Below are 22,243 nucleotides of genomic sequence, written 5' to 3'. Positions count from 1 at the left end.
TCCCCAAAAGGCTTCTTGGCTTGTCTGTGTAACCCCTACTAGAAGGAGCAGGTTTGTCCCTATGTTCAGAACACTGTACGTAATACATTGTCCTAGCTTATGACACACAGCACTGTAGCCACTGATTACTTACGTCTCTCTCCACTGAACTGCAACAACTTGAAGGCAGAACCCAGCACCCTTTTGATAACCAAGACTTAACAGGGCCCGAGTACCATTGACAGAAGAAAAGAGCTTGGCGTTCCAAAGGCTCACAGCCCTCTAGGCTCACACCAGTGCTCTGACCTTAGAGATCATGCCACGGGAGAAATGGCTCAGTGGTTAAGAACACTGGCTACTGTTCCAGAGGAAGTGTGGCTTCCAGTATCCACAAGGCAGCTCACAACCATCTCTAACTCCAGTTCCAGGGGATCCAATGTCCTCTTCTGGATTCTGTAGGCACCAGACATGTAAGTGGCACACAGACTTACATACAGGTAAAACATGCATAGATACAAAATAGGAAATTATGTCACAGAGAGGGCCCCCTCCCCACTTTGGTCCTCAACATGACTCTCTTTTATATAAAGGCACTTTATTTAAAAATCAACTTGTCTGTGTAAAGAAGTCACTCTCCAAGTTCCATTATCCGTGTTTGGGAGCACAGTCTTCGGTATTTTTCTGGGCTCACAGAGTAAGCTGACATGGTGTTCAAGAACTTGTCCAGTGGACAGAGCTTGTCGGGGCAGCCTCTTGGTACTTGCTCCTGCAGAAGAGACAGAACTCAGCATGTCCCCAGAGAGCTCCACCCTCTGCCTTCACTTGAGCCCAGCAGTCTCAACCATGCAGTATGGACAAGCACACATGTATCAGCCAGGAAGACCCCCCTCCACCCTGAGTTTCCAGAATAAAAAAGCATTGCAACCTGACCGCTGACTAGACTGAGGAGCCCTAGTGGAGTTCTGGCTGTGAGCTGAAAGGGGTAATAGTCCCACCCCTGCAGAGTACACAGTTCCTCTCCTGGACATCAACAATGCTGGGTCAGCCAGGGCACCAAGACACCTCTGTGACTTCCTAAAACGGGCCTCACGGTCAGGAGGTACAGCCTGGCAGACACTCAGGAGAGCTGGAGAGTAGCCCTATTCCTAGAAGAGATCTGTAATAGAGCAGACGTGGCCATGCTGTACCTCGCTACCACAGGCTGACTACTGCCCTAGGCGCATGGGATTGAGAGAGCTGAGGCTACCTCTTGGGACTGCATTGGACCTGAGAAGAGACAGCTGACAGTAAAGCAGGCGTGCAGGGCTGGGTGCTTTGCCACCGCCCGCTCTCACTTCAGAGCTCTTACCTGCCCGTTGTAGGAGAGCCGCACAAACCACTCCTTAGATTCTTGGTGCTGGTAGAGTTCCACGGTCAGGTCAACAGCAAACGGGGGCCACTTGTTGTCAAAAATCCCCAAGGCCAACAGCATAGGCAGGAGGGTTACATCGTGCGTTGCATAGAGGTACATCTTCCTGCAAGAAGGAAATGGTTCTCCACAACTGCTTGCCTTGGGATCAGGACGCCAGGAGGCCAAGACGTCGCTTGTCTCCTCTGAGTGAAAAACAGCAGCTGCCTCAGAAGCAAGGGGCAACTAGCAGTCAGCCGAGCTGGTTTAAAACTCCTCTGGAGCAGATGATGAATGACCTATTCCTAATCTCCAGCCTCAAGGAGAACGATGAGCTCTGGGGCAACTCTCCCTGCTTCCGCCTTCCCCGCCCACCCATTTGCTACCCCCTGGGTGAGTTTCAAAGGAGAAGTGTGTGGCCTACCTCTCTTCTCCCTCTGGTCCTGCCAGCCCATGACTGATGTGGGTGTAGGAGGGTAACCCCTGCTCCTGGCAGGTTTGGACATTTTACTTAGTTTTAAATGTATACTGAGCTGCTTGGTCTTCCACATGTTTGCCAAATAGCTTTAGCCAGTAACATAAGAAGCCATTTTATGGTATCTGCTCAATGCCGCCATTTCTCTCCCAAGCAAGGTCAAGGACTTTACTGACTCTCAAGGAGACTGGCACAAGGGGGAGAGTGGTAAGGAGCAAAAGGTGTAGGAGATGCAGTGCGGGTGTGTGTGATGGACAGATGGACAGGTGTGGTTTACTGTTGGAAATGCTGCTTCCTCACTAGGAGCTCAGCTCCTGGCACCTCTCACACCCACTGCAGGCTTCTGGCTGCGTTATCTCAGACCCACCCCTCTCCTCACACCCTGGCAGTACTTGAACATTAAGGCACATCTGATAAAAATGCAGGTTCTGCTCAGGCAGGATGGAGAGGGGCCTAAGACTTTTAAACAAGTCTCCAGGTTGTGACGTTGTTGGCAAACCACAATTTGCTGAGCTAGTCCCCAGGACACAGACTTTCCAAATCCAGGGTCCTAGCCCGGTGCCCCTGGCTCTATGAAAGTGGGATAAAAGCCCACAAGCTGTTTCCAGTGTTTTAAAAAGTACAGGGATCAGACGTTCTGTAAACCGAATTAAAGATTCCAACCAAGTCATCACTGTTCTGGACTATTACAATATCAAACCAGTGTGACACTAATGTACTTGACAGATAACCAGTTAGTTTTTAAAAAAGAAAAATGACTTTGAGACATTAAAATAAAAGCATTCTAGGAAACCCATAGCCGGAAGAAAGGTAAGAAAGTTGTGGACTGCTTGGGAGGACATGGCCCTGTAAGCACTGACTTGCAGCCACTGACAGCCTGGTTCTTGACGCCATACCCTTGGGTCCCTCCCCGAAGCCAGAGCCCCCCCATGGCTCTCTGTGACATAAACATTCACTGTGCTGGGTACCTGGTCTTGCTGGGTGGGGTGGAAGGGTCCACAGCTTTGAGCAGGTTTCCCTCCAGGATGTAGAGGAATGGGCCCACGGCCATCTGGATACTTTCCCTGTGAACCATGAATAACATTCAAGCACCTGCAGTCACTCAGCACCCAGGAGAGGTGTCAGTCCTGCCTCCCAGGACCTCAGGGCCCAGTCAGAGGAGGCAAAGAAAAGGTAAGTAATGCAGGGGGCACAGCGAAGGGGAGATGTGGCTTTGCATCAAGTTTGGGGGTTCTCTGTGAACAAAGGCTTCCAACAAAAACATCAGAATATATACATCTACCATGAATGCAGCCGAGATGGAAACACTCGGGGAGTTATACGGGAGTAGGCCCTGGGCTGGAGATATGGCTCAGAGAGTAAGGTCACTTACCTAAGTCTGTTAGAAATGGGGAACCTACATAGTGGAAGGAAGCCCACCCACGACTGTATACATCACACACATGCACGTGCACACCTCATACACTTCCATGTGCACGCATTGTCACATGCATGTGCACACACACAATAAGTAAATGTCAAAAGTACATGTGAGGAATCAAAGCGCAAAGCTGGGAGGGTAGGTAGAGGGAACAGACTCAGAAATTCCAAAAGGCCCTGGAAAAGCACTGGGAAGGGAGGAGCGCCTGCTTCGAGACCCTGAAGCCACCTCTAAGTTCTGGAGCTGGGCCATAAGGACTGTCTTCTTCAGTCCTGCTCATCTCCCTCCGTGAGCTCAGAGCCACGCTCCCATCACTTTCATTCTGGGTCATCCCGTGACTAGAGGTGACGGTAACTCAACTCTCACAGTACTGAGCAAAGCAAAGGAAGGCTACCAAGTGACAATAGATTTATTGCCTCTCACTTTCTATTGGGGGAGGGGATCCCAAAAACTAAAACATGACGTACCACCACTCTTAGGATTCTAAATACTTAATTGCACACAAGAGAAGGAGGCTGGTACGGTTGGTGCGAGTCTATTTTAGAAACTGCCATCTTCATAGCTGAAGGAATGGTAAGCAAGGGTGGAAGGGGGGCCAACCACCACTGCACGTGGCGTGCATCACCTGCCAGGTACACAGGCCAGACAGGCCACACTGTGCTGTGACGTTGAGCCATTTGTCCTCGAGGAAAACATCAGTTTTATGAAACTGGTATGAGTGGAAAGAGCAGCGGAGCAGAAGAAAGAGTGCTGCGGTGTGGCCAGATACAAGCTGCCTGCCTGTTCTCATAAAGTTTACTAGGACACACCTATGCCCGTCTGTGTGCCTGTTGCCCATGGCTGCTTCCTGATGCATAAAAACCAAGCCGCACAGACCAGGCATGGCCCACAGAGCCTGAGGTATTTACTGAGCATGTTTCTGTGTGGACTTGCAGGAGGGAGGGCAGTGGGCAGCAACTGAGTAGTTTGGCTGTGCTCGCCCAAGGCTAGCACTCACACAGGCATGCTGACTCCAAGCCAACCTGACCAGGGGCTCTTTTCTTATACAACAGACCCAGCAAATTCCTGAAACCTTAACTGTTCCCTTCCGGCCAGGCCAACACTCCCGGATCATCCCTTCACTTTGGTCTGTTCCCACCTATCCTTAGTGCAACTGGATGCTCTTAATCAGGAAAAGAAAAGCAACGGGCATTGCAGAACAGATTCCCAAGTGCCAGCACAAGGCGGCAAATTGATCAGAGGATCTGGGACCAGTCCTAGCTCTGCCACTGGCCAAATGAGCCCAGAAAAAGTAGCCAGCCTCTCTCAACCCATCCTTCTCGAAGGAGGCTCTGTGGGCCCTGTCCAGTTCCTTTACCTATGAAAGCAGAAAAAGCTGCCTCTGGAGCAGTGAGGACAGGAATTATTTGTAAACCGAACCACGGTAACAGAGTGTAGCATATCGATTCTTCCTTCCACCCCCTCCACCTCAGTCATTTGGAAAGTAAAATGAGTCTGACACTCTGGTTCTGTGTAACGGGAATGGAGGTAGGGTGAGTCACCACCCAGTAAGAGCAGAGGCCCGAGGGTAGGCTAGCAGAGAGGGTTCTGCTCTTCATACAGAGGTGCCGGCTGATAGCGCCCCCCTCAGGCATGCACTCGCCTCTGCCACTGACCAAGCATGACCCCTCACCTGTCTTCCTGTTGCAGCATGTACAAGGCCATGTCCACAGCTCTCTGCTCAATCAGCTGGGCAAATCTCTTCAGTGCCGGGGAGCTTAGAAGGCTGTGTGCCTGTAAGGGTCACTGGCAAAGTCACAGGAAAGCACTTCTTGCCTACTAAGTGCCAACTGGCTTCTATTAAACCATTAGGGCCTGTTTCTTCCTGGGAAACCTATGTCCTCAGGTCCTCTAAAACTGATTCTCCAGATCTCTAGGCACAGAATTGCTCTTTGTCTTTTAAGATTTGTTTACTTTTATTTCACATACATTGGTGTTTTGCCTGCATATATGTCTATGTAAGGATGTCATATCCCCTGGAACTGAAGTTACAGACATCATATGTGCTGGGAACTGAACCTGGTCCTCTGGAAGAGAAGCTAGTAATGCTCTTAACTGCTGAGTCATCTCTCTAGCTCCATATAGGCACAGAATTATAAAAACTGTTTCATATCCCATGATGGCTCCCATGCGGTCCAAGTTTAAAAAAGCAATTTTTAACTTTTAATGCAGAATAAAATATGTCAAGAAATTGACAAATTTCATTTGATGTTTATTTTCCTTAAAATGATTTTAGAAACTGTATGCCATATGATTCTTTTCATGAACCCTTGACATATAACATTACATTTACTACACATAAGCACTAGGTGCATTGGTGCCTTGGGGACATAGTCATTTCTGTAAGAGAAGGAAAAAGACCTCACACTGCCTTTGGGCATCAGCACTTCAGTCCAAAGAAGCGCTCCCACTGTGTGAGGCTATCATTGCAGGAGATGGAACACACATTTCAATGCATTTTAATAACATGTTTATATTACATAAACATTATATGCATTCATAAAATGTAATATGTATATTTTTAATACACAAAGATTTTATGGATAAATCAAATTGAGGAAAACAGTCTAAAGGATTAACCAGATTACTTTACAGATCTCAAATTTTTACATGGATTGTTCAATTGTATGTGCATATGTATTCACATGTATATGTGCACATACATGTGTGTATACATGTGTATATGTGCATGCATGTAAACATGTAATTGTGTATATACAGGTCTGTGTACACATGTAAGCAAATATGTGTGCATGCATATGTATATGTGTAAGCATGTAACTATGTGTATACATCTAAGTGCATGTGTATTCATGTAACTGAATGTATGCATGTGTGTATATGTGTACAAGCACGTAGCTGTGTATATACATGTAAGTGTGTGTATACCTGTAAGTGCACATGTATGTATGTGTGTATGCATATAAGCGTGTGTGTGTGTGTGTGTGTGTGTGTGTGTGTGTGTGTGCGTGTACGTGGAAGCATGTGCGAGTGCCTGAGGAGGTGGAGGATGCACTGCTACAGTGAGCATGTGACAGTCAGAGGATAACTCATGGCCATCAGTTCTCTCCTTCTACCATGTGGACACTGGGGGTCAAATGCATGTTGTTCAGCTTGGAGGTGAGCATCTTTGCCCAACGAGCCACGTCACCAGCCCAAGATTTAAACATAAACACATTACTATAGTAATCTGAGGCAGAATCTCACCGTGTGGGCCAGGCTGGCTTCCCACTTGTGAGGCTCTTGCATGATAAATGCTGGGACAAATGCTGGGATATAGGACTGTGGACCCCACCCAGCCCAGAGTCTTAAAATGCTGACCCATGCAGACTCTCTAAAAAGTGACACAATGAAAGAGGAACCCGGAAGGTTCTGGACCCTGGAAAGTACTAAATCAACAAGTAGAGCACGGGGTGTCACACACCGGTAACCCTAGCACTCAGGAGTCTGAAGCAGAGATTCTGAGCTGCACAGCTAGATCCTGTCTCAAAGAAAGCAAAACTTGGGCTGGGAAGATAATCACCCAGTGAAGTGCCTTCTGTACAAGCTAGAGAGCCCGCATTCCGACCCCAGTGGTGGTGGCACAAGCTTACAACTCTAGCACTGGGGCACAGAGACGGGCGGATCCCTGCAGTCTACTAGCCAGATAAATATCTATCATGCTTACTAATCTAGCCCAGTTAGAGACTCTCTCAAAAGCCAAGGTGGATGTATTCTGCAGAAAGGGTCTGAGGTTGTCCTGTGTCTTCCGAACATATGTGTACATATACACATAGAAACATGGTATGGTTACTCATAACCAAGCCCTACTGTCCCCACTCCAGGAAGCACAGGTCAGGTAATCTAGGAAATGAACTTCCGGAAACTAATCTAGAACTGTGAGTCCTGTCTGGGGGTCAGCTTACTGCTCTTACCCTTGCTCTGTTGATCTGGGCCCTTCAGTCCTCACATGCACCCCATTTACAAATCCCATTACAGCAGCCTGTGGACCCGAGGGACTTCCAGTAAGTTCCAAGTTAGGAGCCACCCCATACCCATGGCTCCCCAAACCCAGGACCCTGGAGAAACAGTTATCCTACCTCTTCAGCAACCATGTTGTCCAGGAGAATGAAGAAGTCCACGTTGTCACTGTCGGCGATGCCCACCCCAGCCTTCACCTTTTCCAAATCCTCCAAGATGCCTGGCTGAGAAATGGCAGCCTTCTTCCGGCCCCTGCCAACACCCACAGGCTCGTCTACTTTTATTGTACAGTGATCAGTAGTTTATGAAATGTAACTCTGTTCAGAGTTTACAATCCCATGCCATCCTTACAGCAAGCTGGTATGGTTAGCAGTATTATTCCTGTTTTACAGTGAACACATTAAGGTGCCAAGAAGCTAAATGACTTGTAAGTTAGCGAGAACTAGGGTTAGAATAAAAGGCTAAAGTTCCCAAATCCTATCCCTCGGAGGTTTCTACCTATTTTACTGAAACCAATGCACGGCTCAGGCCTGTCTGGAAACCATACTCTTTCTGCTCCTGATTAGTCTTAGCCCCAGAAGGGCCTGAGCACCCCAGTCAACTCAGCAAGAGCTGGAGAAGCCTGTTACCTGGTCTTCTCTCTCAGGCTCCAGCAGCTCTGATAGTTGGGGTACAGGACTTCAGAGATTGCCTCATCGGTATGGATGATGACAGATTCTGGAAGGAAAGAGGAAACACAGGTAGTAAGTAGGGGACTCAGCTCACTTTTCCAAGACCCCCACACTTCTGCCTTCTGCTTCCCTTTGTCTACAGAGCCAACACAGGCCGAAGAGCCCAAGGTCAACCTTACCAGCAGTTCCTGCCCTGGCTTGCCCACAGTTCTCCAAGCTTTGTTCTGTCTAGCCCACACACCCTCCTACTGGGCCAGAGACCAGAACAGGCTCAGACCTAGATCGGATCAGTGCTTCCCTGACTCACTCCAAAGATTCCCTACCCCAGGCACAACCAGGACTGGCATGGGAGCATCCTAACACTGAATAGCTGGTCTCCACTTCATCAGAATTGGGTTATTTTGTTTCCCCCAATTCACTTCCGTAGGTCAAAACGGTGACTTAACACGGGCTACTCTCTGCCCAGAAGCCTCCTCCTGGGTCACCAACAGTGTTTCTGGGAAGGGGACATTTGCCTTTTTGGAGGTGTATAAGGAAGGAACTTTCAGAAGATCAGGCCCTATGGCTCATTCCCCAGTCTGAGGGCTCCCTAGAAGGGGCAGCCTGCCCTGTGTGCTTGGCTTGCTAGGCACACAATGTGTGAGAGGCTGGCTTCAAGCAGAGTTAGTAGCAGCACCAGCTGAGATGTAGGGCGAACCTCCTCGGCCCAGAAGAGCCTCCTCGGCCCAGAAGAGCCTACTATCATTCAAAGTTTGATGGAAACTCTACTTCCATTTAAGATACTTCTAGAAGCTAAACAAAACAAGAATCTCTGTAAGCAGTGGCACTTAATGTCCTAATACCAGTTAGGTCATGATTATCTAATATTTAGAAGAGTGCTTTAATGCAGATTGGAATCAATTATAAATGTTAAAAACATGGCCTCATTTGATGGGTTTGAATGTTGGGGCTTGAATCACAGGCTTGTTCCCTAGAGGGGATGAAGGGGTGCAGGGAAACGTAGAGCATTCACAGGGTGAGCCTAGCTGGCAGTTACATTAGCAGAGTCAGGCCTCAGGAGGCTACACCTGCCTCAGGCTCAGCTTAGCCTGTCACAACGTGAACACTCACCGCCTCCCACTCAGATGGCCACAGACGGGGAAAGAGGAGCTGGGCAGGTTCCTGCTGCCCCGCTTCTGCCACAGCCACCTCTCCATGACAGCCTTCCATTGCTCTGAAACCTCAAGCCAAAGTGAACCTTTCTGCCCTTCAGCTGTCTCTGTCAGATGTTTGGTCACAGGGATGTGGGTAACATGGGCCTCACATGGATCCAGGAAGGCAGGGAGAAACGCAACCCTCGGTGGCAAAAAGTTTCGAAGTTGCCGACTATAATCATTCAGTGATTACTTTAAAACTCCAACTCGACAATTCTTTCAACTAAGAAAGGCCGAGCAGAGCAAGGGGACACCATGGAGGTTAGGCTGGGGGTTATCACTGAGATCAGAGCAATGGCAGCAGTCTTGGGTTTCTGTAGTGCCTCACTACTGTTCACAAGACTGGACAGGGTCACCCTCTGCAACTTGTTTAGAAGCCCAAGGAGTCGGGAAGCAGAGGGACCTGGAGGTCAGGTTGGCAAGGTCAATGGAAGGCTGGATGTTGAAGGGCCCCCCTACAACCGGAGCAACTAGAAGCCATGAGTGCAGGAGGGACTCAAGAGAGCAGGCATGGAGGAAGAAAAGGGAGGCTTTGGAAGTGAGGAGAATCGAGCTCCCACAGCACAGGGGTGACTTTCAGACTCCAACACAAACCTTTCTGACGTTGGAAAAGCCCAGCCAGCAAGCACCGAGTAGATTCCAGATTCCGAAACATGTTGGTGGAGCGAACGCTGGAAAGAAACGAACATACAGATGCAGAGATGCTCACACAGGGTTGGAGGGCAGCTGAGGACGGAGTAGCTGTGCACCTCTCCAAACCACACACAGGGTCCCACCGGGAGAAAGCCTTTCCTCTTTACAGACTGGCTGTCCCCAGGACCTGAAAGCCAATGGCTTCGGCCTCCAGTGACTACCTGTCCACAGAAGATTGTGACACAAAGGTATCTGCTCAGTGGGGGTCTGGTGCCCCCCAATCACCTTGGACGAGAGTGGGGGTTGGGACAGGTTACTCATGCTCAAGACTTTAAATGAGTAAGTATCTCCTTGTCTATGACTCACAAGACCTCTTGTGGGTTGTAGATTGGCGAAAGGAAGGGGATATCTTCCACGTAATTCTTCCTCAGTCTCTCTCCAAGGGCAAACATCTGCTGCATGCCCACCTTGGTCAGCTGCCCAGCAAACATGCCACCCTAAAGTAGGGCATAGACAAAGAAAAGGTTGGACACTCGGCGGCTCAACTCAGCCCAGAGAAGACTCCCTGAAGCTCTGCTGTGGGCTTCTCAGTGCCACTCACCCTCAAGACGGTCCTGTGGTATTCAGTGTCGTAATGAGAATGAGGTTTCGGGCCCCCAGCTAGATTGGCGACAGTGTACTCAAACCGAGTTTGAGGAGGGATCTCTAAAAGCTTGGGGTTCCACTCCACCTGTTGTGACCATAAAAAATGACATAGTTGAATAAAAGTTCTCGAAGCTCACAGCGCTGACATCCTGTGGCCTCTGGAATATGTGACCCCAAGCACTTGACACCAGGCCTACAATCTCTCCTTGGAAAGGAAGGAAAGAAACCTGAACACTCCTTCCAACCGAACGGAGAGGTGGCCATGATTTACTACCCCTGGTGTCCTTGGCTCGCTCAGTCACAGCACTCGTCCCATTTGACCCCGGGGAGAAGAAGCCGGCTGCTTAGCGTGAGTGGATGAAGGAATGAGTGGTAAGTGATGGAAAGAATTAAACGTGATCTCAGTGGCTGCCACGTTAGCAACAGTTCCTAAGGAATCGATCGATGTGCAGTTGCCATGCCCCAAAATCCACACCCAGGACTCAGCAGAACCCCTGGTGTCACTATCGCCTACTTCCCGTTCTTCAGTTTCTGAAACAACTTGCTGTTGTCTACGGTCGCCTTCCTCCCTTCCGCCTTCCTCCAGTCCTCCTAATCTGGCCCCTGCCTCAACTGGATGATTTTCAGAGCATCACATCTCAACTGACCCCTGAGACTCTCACTCCTTCAGAGTCAGATGTGATATTCTTCTAGTCCAGAAGCTTCCTAATGCTGTGACCCTTTAGTGTCGTCCCTCATGTCATGGTGATCCCCAACCACACAATTACTTCTTCTTCTTCTTTTTTTTTTTTTTATGAACTTGAGCATTTCTTATATACATTTCGAGTGTTATTTCCTTTCCCAGTTTCCGGACAAACATCCCCCTCCCCCCCTCTCCTTCCTTATGGGTGTTCCCCTCCCCACCCTCCCCCCATTGCCGCCCTCCCCCAACAGTCTAGTTCACTGGGGGTTCAGTCTTAGCAGGACCCAGGGCTTCCCCTTCCTCTGGTGCTCTTACTAGGATATTCATTGCTACCTATGAGGTCAGAGTCCAGGGTCAGTCCATGTATAGTCTTTAGGTTGTGGCTTAGTCCCTGGAAGCTCTGGTTGCTTGGCATTGTTGTACCTATGGGGTCTCGAGTCCCTTCAAGCTCTTCCAGTTCTTTCTCTGATTCCTTCAACGGGGGTCCTGTTCTCAGTTCAGTGGTTTGCTGCTGGCATTCACCTCTGTATTTGCTGTATTCTGGCTGTGTCTCTCGGGAGAGATCTACATCCGGCTCCTGTCGGTCTGCACTTCTTTGCTTCATCCATCTTGTCTAATTGGATGACTGTATATGCATGGGCCACATGTGGGGCAGGCTCTGAATGGGTGTTCCTTCTGTGTCTGTTTTAATCTTTGCCTCTCTATTCCCTGCCAAGGGTATTCTTGTTCCCCTTTTAAAGAAGGAGTGAAGCATTCACATTTTGATCATCCGTCTTGAGTTTCATTTGTTCTAGGCATCTAGGGTAATTCAACCATTTGGGCTAATAGCCACTTATCAATGAGTGCATACCATGTGTGTTTCTCTGTGATTGGGTTACCTCACTCAGGATGATATTTTCCAGTTCCGACCATTTGCCTACGAATTTCATAAAGTCATTGTTTTTGACAGCTGAGTTATATTCCATTGTGTAGATGTACCACATTTTCTGTATCCATTCCTCTGTTGAAGGGCATCTTGGTTCTTTCCAGCTTCTGGCTATTATAAATAAGGCTGCTATGAACATAGTGGAGCACGTGTCTTTTTTATATGTTGGGGCATCTTTTGGGTATATGCCCAAGAGAGGTATAGCTGGATCCTCAGGCAGTTAATGTCCAATTTTCTGAGGAACCTCCATATGGATTTCCAGAATGGTTGTACCAGTCTGCAATCCCACCAACAATGGAGGAGTGTTCCTCTTTCTCCACATTCTCGCCAGCATCTGCTGTTACCTGAGTTTTTGATCTTAGCCATTCTCACTGGTGAGGTGAAATCTCAGGGTTGTTTTGATTTGCATTTCTCTTATGACTAAAGATGTTGAACATTTCTTTAGGTGTTTCTCAGCCATTCGGCATTCCTCAACTGTGAATTCTTTGTTTAGCTCTGAACCCCACTTTTTAATAGGGTTATTTGTCTCCCTGCGGTCTAACTTCTTGAGTTCTTTGTATATTTTGGATATAAGGCCTCTATCTGTTGTAGGACTGGTAAAGATCTTTTCCCAATCTGTTGGTTGCCGTTTTGTCCTAACCACAGTGTCCTTTGTCTTACAAAAGCTTTGCAGTTTTATGAGATCCCATTTGTCGATTCTTGATTTTAGAGCATAAGCCATTGGTGTTTTGTTCAGGAAATTTTTTCCAGTGCCCATGTGTTCCAGATGCTTTCATAGATTTTCTTCTATTAGTTTGAGTGTATCTGGTTTGATGTGGAGGTCCTTGATCCACTTGGACTTAAGCTTTGTACAGGGTGATAAGCATGGATCGATCTGCATTCTTCTACATGTTGACCTCCAGTTGAACCAGCACCATTTGCTGAAAATGCTATCTTTTTTCCATTTGATGGTTTTGGCTCCTTTGTCAAAAATCAAGTGCCCATAGGTGTGTGGGTTCATTTCTGGGTCTTCAATTCTGTTCCATTGGTCTACCTGTCTGTCTCTGTACCAATACCATGCAGTTTTTATCACTATTGCTCTGTAATACTGCTTGAGTTCAGGGATAGTGATTCCCCCTGAAGTCCTTTTATTGTTGAGGATAGCTTTAGCTATCCTGGGTTTTTTGTTATTCCAGATGAATTTTCAAATTGTTCTGTCTAACTCTTTGAAGAATTGGATTGGTATTTTGATGGGGATTGCATTGAATCTGTAGATCGCTTTTGGTAAAATGGCCATTTTTACTATATTAATCCTGCCAATCCATGAGCATGGGAGATCTTTCCATCTTCTGAGGACTTCTTCAATTTCTTTCTTCAGAGTCTTGAAGTTCTTATTGTACAAATCTTTTACTTGCTTGGTTAAAGTCACACCGAGGTACTTTATATTATTTGGGTCTATTATGAAGGGTGTCGTTTCCCTAATTTCTTTCTCGGCTTGTTTCTCTTTTGTGTAGAGGAAGGCTACTGATTTATCTGAATTAATTTTATACCCAGCCACTTTGCTGAAGTTGTTTATCAGCTTTAGTAGTTCTCTGGTGGAACTTTTGGGATCACTTAAATATACTATCATATTATCTGCAAATAGTGATATTTTGATTTCTTCTTTTCCGATCTGTATTCCCTTGACCTCCTTTTGTTGTCTGATTGCTCTGGCTAGAACTTCAAGAACTATATTGAATAAGTAGGGAGAGAGTGGGCAGCCTTGTCTAGTCCCTGATTTTAGTGGGATTGCTTCAAGTTTCTCTCCATTTAGTTTAATTTTAGCAACTGGTTTGCTGTATATGGCTTTTACTATGTTTAGGTATGGGCCTTGAATTCCTATTCTTTCCAGGACTTTTATCATGAAAGGGTGTTGAATTTTGTCAAATGCTTTCTCAGCATCTAATGAAATGATCATGTGGTTTTGTTCTTTCAGTTTGTTTATATAATGTATCACGTTGATGGTTTTCCGTATATTAAACCATCCCTGCATGCCTGGGATGAAGCCTACTTGATCATGATGGATGATTGTTTTGATGTGCTCTTGGATTCGGTTTGCCAGAATTTTATTGAGTATTTTTGCATCGATATTCATAAAGTAAATTAATTGAAGTTCTTTCTCTTTGTTGGGTCTTTGTGTGGTTTTGGTATAAGAGTAATTGTGGCTTCATAGAAGGAATTCGGTAGTGCTCCATCTGTTTCAATTTTGTGAAACAGTTTGGATAGTATTGGTATGAGGTCTTCTATGAAGGTCTGATAGATTTCTGCACTAAACCCGTCTGGACCTGGGCTCTTTTTGGTTAGGAGACCTTTAATGACTGCTTCTATTTCCTTAGGAGTTATGGGGTTGTTTAACTGGTTTATATGTTCCTGATTTAACTTCGGTACCTGGTATCTGTCTAGGAAATTGTCCATTTCCTGCAGATCTTCAAGTTTTGTTGAATATAGGCTTTTATAGTAAAATCTGATGATTTTTTGAATTTCCTCTGAATCTGTAGTTATGTCTCCCTTTTCATTTCTGATTTTGTTAATTTGGATACACTCTCTGTGTCCTCTCCTTAGTCTGGCTAAGAGTTTATCTATCTTGTTGATTTTCTCAAAGAACCAACTTTTGGTTCTGTTGATTCTTTCTATGGTCCTTTTTGTTTCTACTTGGTTGATTTCAGCTATGAGTTTGATTATTTCCTGCCTTCTACTCCTCCTGGGTGTATTTGCTTCTTTTTGTTCTAGAGCTTTTAGGTGTGCTGTCAAGCTGGTGACATATGCTCTTTCCTGTTTCTTTCTGCAGGAACTCAGCGCTATGAGTTTTCCTCTTACCACAGCTTTCATTGTGTCCCATAAGTTTGGGTATGTTGTACCTTCATTTTCATTAAATTCTAAAAAGTCTTTAATTTCTTTCTTTATTTCTTCCTTGACCAGGTTATCATTGAGTAGAGCATTGTTCAATTTCCACGTATATGTGGGCATTCTTCCCTTATTGTTATTGAAGACCAGCTTTAGGCCATGGTGGTCTGATAGCACGCATGGGATTATTTCTACCTTTCTGTACCTGTTGAGGCCCGTTTTTTGACCAACTATATGGTCAATTTTGGAGAAAGTACCATGGGGAGCTGAGAAGAAGGTATATCCTTTTGCTTTAGGGTAGAATGTTCTATAAATATCTGTTAAGTCCATTTGGCTCATGACTTCTCTTAGTCTGTCTACGTCTCTGTTTAATTTCTGTTTCCATGATCTGTCCATTGATGAGAGTGGGGTGTTGAAGTCTCCTACTATTATTGTGTGAGGTGCAATGTGTGTTTTGAGCTTTAGTAAGGTTTCTTTTACGTATGTAGGTGCCCTTGTATTTGGGGCATAGATATTTAGGAGTGAGAGTTCATCTTGGTGGATTTTTCCTTTGATGAATATGAAGTGTCCTTCCTTATCTTTTTTGATGAATTTTAGTTGAAAATTGATTTTATTTGATATTAGAATGGCTACTCCAGCTTGCTTCTTCTGACCATTTGCTTGGAAAGTTGTTTTCCAGCCTTTCACTCTGAGGTAGTGTCTGTCTTTGTCTCTGAGGTGTGTTTCCTGTAGGCAGCAGAATGCAGGGTCCTCGTTGCGTATCCAGTTTGTTAATCTATGTCTTTTTATTGGGGAGTTGAGGCCATTGATGTTGAGAGATATTAAGGAATAGTGACTATTGCTTCTTGTTATATTCATATTTGGATGTGAGGTTATGTTTGTGTGCTTTTCTTCTCTTTGTTTTGTTGCCAAGACGATTAGTTTCTTGCTTCTTCTAGGGTATAGCTTGCCTCCTTATTTTGGGCTTTACCATTTATTATCCTTCGTAGTGCTGGATTTGTAGAAAGATATTGTGTAAATTTGGTTTTCTCATGGAATATCTTGGTTTCTCCATCTATGTTAATTGAGAGTTTTGCAGGATACAGTAACCTGGGCTGGCATTTCTGTTCTCTTAGGGTCTGTATGACATCTGTCCACACACAATTACTTCTATTGCTACTTCATAACTGTAAGTTTGCTGTTATGAACAATAATGCAAATGTGTATTTTCCGATGATCTTAGGCTACTCCTTGTGGACGACCCCCAAAGGGGTCACGACCCTCAGGTTGAGAATTGCTGTTCTAGCCCATATACCAGCTCTTCTTCATGACCTATTAATTTTTTCAGCGTGAACACAACTATCCATTCTAAATAAAACTCAAACCCGTGACTCCCTACTGTCACAGTCCCTGAAGGAAACTTCCACTCACTGCATATAACTCAAGAAGCTGTGGCCATGGGCCTGGGCTTACATAGCAGGTTCACTGGCTCTTAAGAAACCTAAATCACACTGTGCCAGGCAAGTTCCTTTACTCGTCTGTCCTGTTCGGTAGACAGCTTCCACAGAATAGAGACTGAGTCATCTATCGGGTTCTCTACTCTGGATACAATTAACAGCACCGAAGATCTCCCAGATCCCGCGGAAGACACCAATTATCAGAGAGTCAGATTTGGCCTTTCCTAGGTTTTCATTTTAGAGGAAGCAACCCAGGAACTTAAATGACAGCCCGGACACAGCAGAAGTAAGTGTGTCCTCGAAGACACCAAACACAGCCGCCACAGCCCGAAGCCAGCCGCAGTTCTTCCTCAGGAGGTCTCAAAAGGAACGACATTTGATGCACTTCTTGATGCAACAACAGGGACGCAGACAAGCAAACGCCTGAACGCATGACAGGTGAACTTCAGAACACTAACATAAAAGCTAAAATAGCGGTTTTCCCAGGTGAAGCAGTAGGCACCCAGGGCCCAGCCCCCTGGCACACTACCAGTATTGTGAAAGGATCATGTCCCCACAGAGGTGTCTGAATGCCAGTGGCACATGTCACAATCACAATGAACATAGGAGAGCTGGTTCTGACGTGTCAGCGAGACCTAAAGGGTTCCATCTAAGGCTACAGCGGAGGCAGCTGTACAATATCCCAGTAAGACACGGTGTGTGGGCGGACACAGCTCCATCTTGGGGCGGGACTAGAAGGTGGGCAGGAAGAATAAAGACGAATATGGCTTTGGTCTTGAGCCCTGTGTGTCCTGAGGGCAGGGCACACAGAGATGCCCTCACTGAAGCTAAGACAGGACAGAACAGTCAAGCTGTGATTGCTTCAGTCAGGTTAGAGTAGGGCAAGCTCCCTCCGAGTTCCCACTCTCAGCACATTCCCCTAAGTCGGATCTGGATCTGTTTCATCTCCTTCACCACAGTGTGCATTCCTTTAGAGCTCGCACCAAGCCTCCCTTCTGGTGAAATCCACAGAACCGGAAGTACAGTCCACAGAGCCACTCAGACCCCATAGGTAGTCTCTAAGCACATTCGCCATCAGAGGACCTATGGCGCTTCCCAGGGACAATTCCTGCTGACCAGGTCATGTTGAGTCTGAGCACATGATTCGGATTCTCAAGGGTGGAGGATACATCCATTCATATGTGCTGTGCCCCACCCCACACACTTCCTGCTGTTCAGTCAGTGAGAGGTGAAGAGTAACTCAAACCACGCATAGTGATTGGAGGCCATGCAGGTGCTGGGAACCTAACCAAAGTCTTCTCTAGGAACAGTCAATGCTCTTAACTGCTGAGCCATTGTTCCTGCCCCTGGATATGAATACTACCCCAGAAGCGGTCACTATGAAGTCCAGGCTTCAAATCAAGATCTTGTTTTAGAGGATGAAGTCAGAGGAGAGACTCACTTCATCGGTTTACCTCATATATTCATATAACTATAGACACATCATCTTTAAAGAGAAAAATCAGGGGGCTGAGGAGATGGCTCTGTGGTTAAGAGCACTTACTGATCTTCCCGAAGACAAGGACTGAATTCCCAGCATCTACACGGAAGCTTACAACCTCTTATAACCCCAGGTCTAAGGGATCTAATGGTTCTCTGGCCTCCAAAGTCACCAGGCAGTCTTGTGGTGCACAGACATACATGAAGGCAAACACACACATAAATGTATCAACTAAAAGAAAAATAATAAATATCAAAAGAAAATTAGGTGACAGAAATGTGAAGGCCATAATTTAAAGTGACTGACTCAAAGTAACAGTGACAAGCAAAAGTAAGGACAAAGGAAGGCAGATGTGAGGCTAACAAAAGCTGCACATGGCCAACAGTGCATGCTTATTGTAAAGGGATAGATTCCAGACCACACTCTCTGGCTTTTAGAACTTGGCTAGACAAAGATATAAACAAGACAACAGCGCAGGAGAAGTTCACCACCCCTAAAGCTAACAAATTCCTCCCACCGTGCCTCATAAGGCAGATGGCAGAATGAAGCGGACATCTTTCCGGTAGTCAGAGCAGTGAGTTCTGTGGGACTGTTCTCCCTGCTCCTTCAACTTAGCATAAAGATCCCACCACATCACAACCCTAGGAAGGCAACTCCATGGTGGTATGGACATCCCGTGTTAAAAAAAGGAAACAAAAAACCAGGCAAACCTTCCAGGATAAGGTTTTCGGAAACAAGCAACAGTCTTAAGCCTTGGCTGTACATGAGGCATCACAGGAATTTTTAAGTTGCCGAGGTCTGAGGGTCAATCCAGGCTAATCACATCTGGATTTTTTGGGATAGGGTGTCCACTTCTCAGCTCTAGCACCCAAGTATTTCTAAAGCACCAGAGAAAAGATGTGACCACAATGCTCGGATACCCTGCACCAATTAAATCTGAATGTCTAGGAGGGGGACCCAGGCGTGACTTTTTTTTCAGTGTGTATGAATGTTTGGCCAGCATGCACATCTGTCTGAGCACACGTGTGCCTGGTGCCCACAGAGCCCAGAGTGCAGTGGAGGCCCTGGAACTGGGCATATCATTTTGAGTAGCCATGCAGGTGCTGGGAACCAGGGTCCTCTACGAGAGCAGTAAATGCTCTCAACTGCCGAGCCACTGCTCTAAAGTCCCCTACCATCTCTGAAGAATTCAATCTCCTGGCAGGGCTTAGAACCCCAGTGGAATGAAGGAACTGGCACATCCTTCATAGATGCTTCTCTCAGCTGAGCTTTGGGCAAGAATTAAGCAACATAACATCCTTTCCTTCTCACCTTCTCACCCTGTCAAAGGCAGACAAGAACTTAACCAGGAACTAGGGTAGGCTGAGTATCATGAGAGTTTGAGAGACTTTCCTATCGGGGTGACCTTGCCACTGTCTGGAAGAAGCCGGGGGGGGGGGGGGGGAGCTGAAAGCAAAGGTCAAAAGTTTGTTTGAAAGTAGACTTGGAGCTACTCTGAAGGTCAGAGACGTGTTCAACCAAGTTCCAAGACTCTATTTCCAAAACACAGCCTTTTGGCAGGACAGATCACTTGTTATCCAAACCGTAAGAACAGTTCGGCAAAACTTCTACTGTTAAAACAATGCCTCTTTGTAAGGACCTTTAGGAAAACTGATCCGACGAGAATACAGCTATCTATAAACCAGTCAGAAATAAGAAACTGTAGCAAAGGTAATTTTCGTCTTATAGTTGTTGCCATGTAGTCTGTTCTGACAATAGCAGAATAAGAAAGGCTAGAAAATTCAACAACCATGGATAGTGAAAAGAAAACTTGAGAGACGATATCCAGAAACAGGTCATAGGAGGCCAGGCTTTTGCGCAGACTTTATCCAAGAAAACCAGACATGCTCTTCTGTCCAGGGCTGGAGAGACAACTCAGCGGCTAAGTGTGCTTGTTGCAGGGACTTCAGTCTGTTCTCAGCACCCTCAGCACCATCACACGTGATAAGCACCTCCTAACCACCTGTAACTCCAGTTCCAGGAGATCCAATGTATCCAAAGGATCTAGAATCCTCTTCTAGCTTTTCAGGCCCACACCCCCCCACACACACCTCCACATCCCAAAATCCTTTTTAAATCTTAAAGTAGCAGCCTACAGTCTGAAGTATATGAGAGGGAAGTTAAAGCAATATTCTTATTCATACTATAAAGCAAGGCCATGGAATTAGTCTCCACATTTCATAGATAATGAAGCTGGGATTACTAGGAGCTTCCGTCATAAAGGTGTAAGATTCCTGCCACATACCAACTGGTACACACACACACACCCGATAGGATTTACACCTTTTTTCTTTTCAATTTAAAGAGGCTGGAATAATATAATGAATACTTTTCCAGTGATGAATTGAGTAGGCCTGTTTCTCCCAGTTCCCTCAGCATAGAATGGCGATATCTTGTCAAAGCATGTCAGTGAAGCCAGTTCTGTACTGGAATCCACAAGTACAGGCTGATAGATAGGTATTTGCACTGTCTGTATATACCGGGTCCAGACTCAGAGAAATTTATTCTGGGCTATCACTGGTAATTTTTGTCTAAAACATAAATATATCTCACGCTCTCTAGTAAGAATAGAGAAGAACAGGGGTGCAAGAGATGGGGCATGTGTAGACGAAGTATAACAACTTCAGAGACCTAATGTTAAAGGCATGGAGTGGGTGGGGATCAAAGAGGCAAAAAGAGTTACAGTACCAGACAGAAAGTACTATAGCCATAAAAAGAGGCGAACTGGAGATCTGGTAGATAAACGCCTGCTAAAATATGTTTATTTCTGTAAGAGGTGCCCTGATGGCTTGACTTTTTCATGTGTCTTTAGAGACCAGATCTTGGGTTGAAGCTGTAATTCACAGCACCTCAGGAAAGAGAAACGACCATGAAGAGTATATCTAACTGAAGAAATACATACTCCACAGGTAAATTCAACACGGGGCCTTAGGGACTTCTGATGCCCTATTCTTTTTCACCTGTTAGGCAATCATTTTTAAAACAAAAAGCTAATTATTTGTGCTTTAATCATAATTATCCTGACTTATTGCCACAAGACTAGCCAATTAATCTCACCCTTCTTACCACAAATCCTTTCCAGATTTCTAAACCTGTTCTTGTCAGCAATAAGACTTCATGAGATCTCAAATGGCCTCTGGCAAGCCTAAGATAAAAGTCTGTATTAAGATCTGGTCCCAAAGGCGCCAGCTTGCTCTGCACTGAGGTAGCATTAAAGATAGCTCCTGGTACAAAGGTCTCTGTCACTAACAACCGGCGAAACGGCACTTAAAAGATCCACTGCATCCCGGAACTCAAGTTCAACCACAGAACTGCTAAACGTGACTCAACTCCACATCCACCGAATCAGAATCTGTATTTAAATAAGACCCCCCCCCCCCATGGCCATGCCTATGCACCTTTGAAAAGTTACATTACACCTAGAAACTGAAAGTTTGGGGAGCTTCCCTAGCCAGGAAGGCTTATACACTGGTGGGGTGGGGGTGAGGATGGCTCCAGGCCAGAGCCTGAGGGCCAGTGTACTGCTGTTTCCCTCTGGTCAGGACCCAGCCCAAGCCCCTCTGAGCCAAGGAGGATGCTAAGGTGTGTCCCCACGAAGCCCTACGTGGGCCGCCTCTTACCTGGTCCTCCAGCGGGAGCGGCTTGAGCGGACTCCGTGCCCCGTGTCGAAACACCACCTGCACCATTTTCAGCTCCAGTAAGTTGCGGTCCACCGGCGCCCGCTGCTCGGCCAGAGCCACCCTCCGCTGGTGGAAGCAGTAAGCCAGAGAAGCCAGGACACCCACGGGGGCCCACACGCGCATGCTGGAGGCTGTGGAAGCTGAGGGCTCGGCAGGCACCGGGGCTCAGCAGCTACTCAGAAGTTCGCGGGGACTGGAGGGCAAGTGCATCCAGCTCTCAGAACAAGCGACTCTAGCGGGGCGACCCGGCGACAGTAAGGCCCGAGGGGCGGGAGCCTGGTTGGAGAGAAATGGGTGGGAGCAGAAAGACTGTATCGTAGTTTAAGCCCAGACGACGCTAGCCGCTCCTGCTTGGACCTGAAACTTGTACTTCAAACCAGGTGAAAGAGAGGCCGCAAAATCAGGAGTTACACGGACACTTGGGATTCGAGACCACATTTTATAACCAAGCTCCTAAGCAATTTGTTGCCCTCCCATGGACCTGCCCCAATTAAGTCTTCGCACAGGAGCACGGGAAAATGAGTCCCGAGACTTTGTCCGATCTGGAAACCCTGACCCGTAAAAACTACAACTCCCACAATGCTGTGCGTGGCCGAGGTCCCCAGGGAGGGCCGTTCCGTCCGCCCCCCGCCACGCTGAAGGTCCCGCCCCCGTGCCTCCCACGCCCCAATCCCCACCCCGCCAGTCTTCAGCCTAAGACTAAGAAGCCCCAGGTGGTCTGCTTACTTTCCCTTGAG

General features: G+C 46.7%; 1 protein-coding gene across 1 annotated transcript; it reads right to left on the bottom strand.

Annotated features, from left to right (window-relative positions):
• Positions 1-555: 555 nt before the first annotated feature.
• Positions 556-21,647, bottom strand: Acp6 (acid phosphatase 6, lysophosphatidic). The gene is made up of 10 exons (NM_001031645.1): positions 21,447-21,647; positions 10,359-10,487; positions 10,124-10,254; positions 9,719-9,795; positions 7,890-7,977; positions 7,380-7,512; positions 4,934-5,034; positions 2,810-2,905; positions 1,328-1,493; positions 556-745 (listed from the first exon to the last, which is right to left on the bottom strand). The coding sequence occupies exons 1-10, from the start codon at positions 21,627-21,629 to the stop codon at positions 608-610; spliced, it is 1,242 nt and encodes a 413-aa protein (NP_001026815.1). The 5' UTR covers positions 21,630-21,647; the 3' UTR covers positions 556-607.
• Positions 21,648-22,243: the final 596 nt, after the last annotated feature.

The sequence above is a fragment of the Rattus norvegicus genome, chromosome 2 (genome assembly GCF_036323735.1).
Source record: "Rattus norvegicus strain BN/NHsdMcwi chromosome 2, GRCr8, whole genome shotgun sequence".
In the NCBI taxonomy this organism is placed as follows: Eukaryota; Metazoa; Chordata; class Mammalia; order Rodentia; family Muridae; genus Rattus; species Rattus norvegicus.
This window is presented reverse-complemented; position numbering and strand designations above follow the sequence as displayed.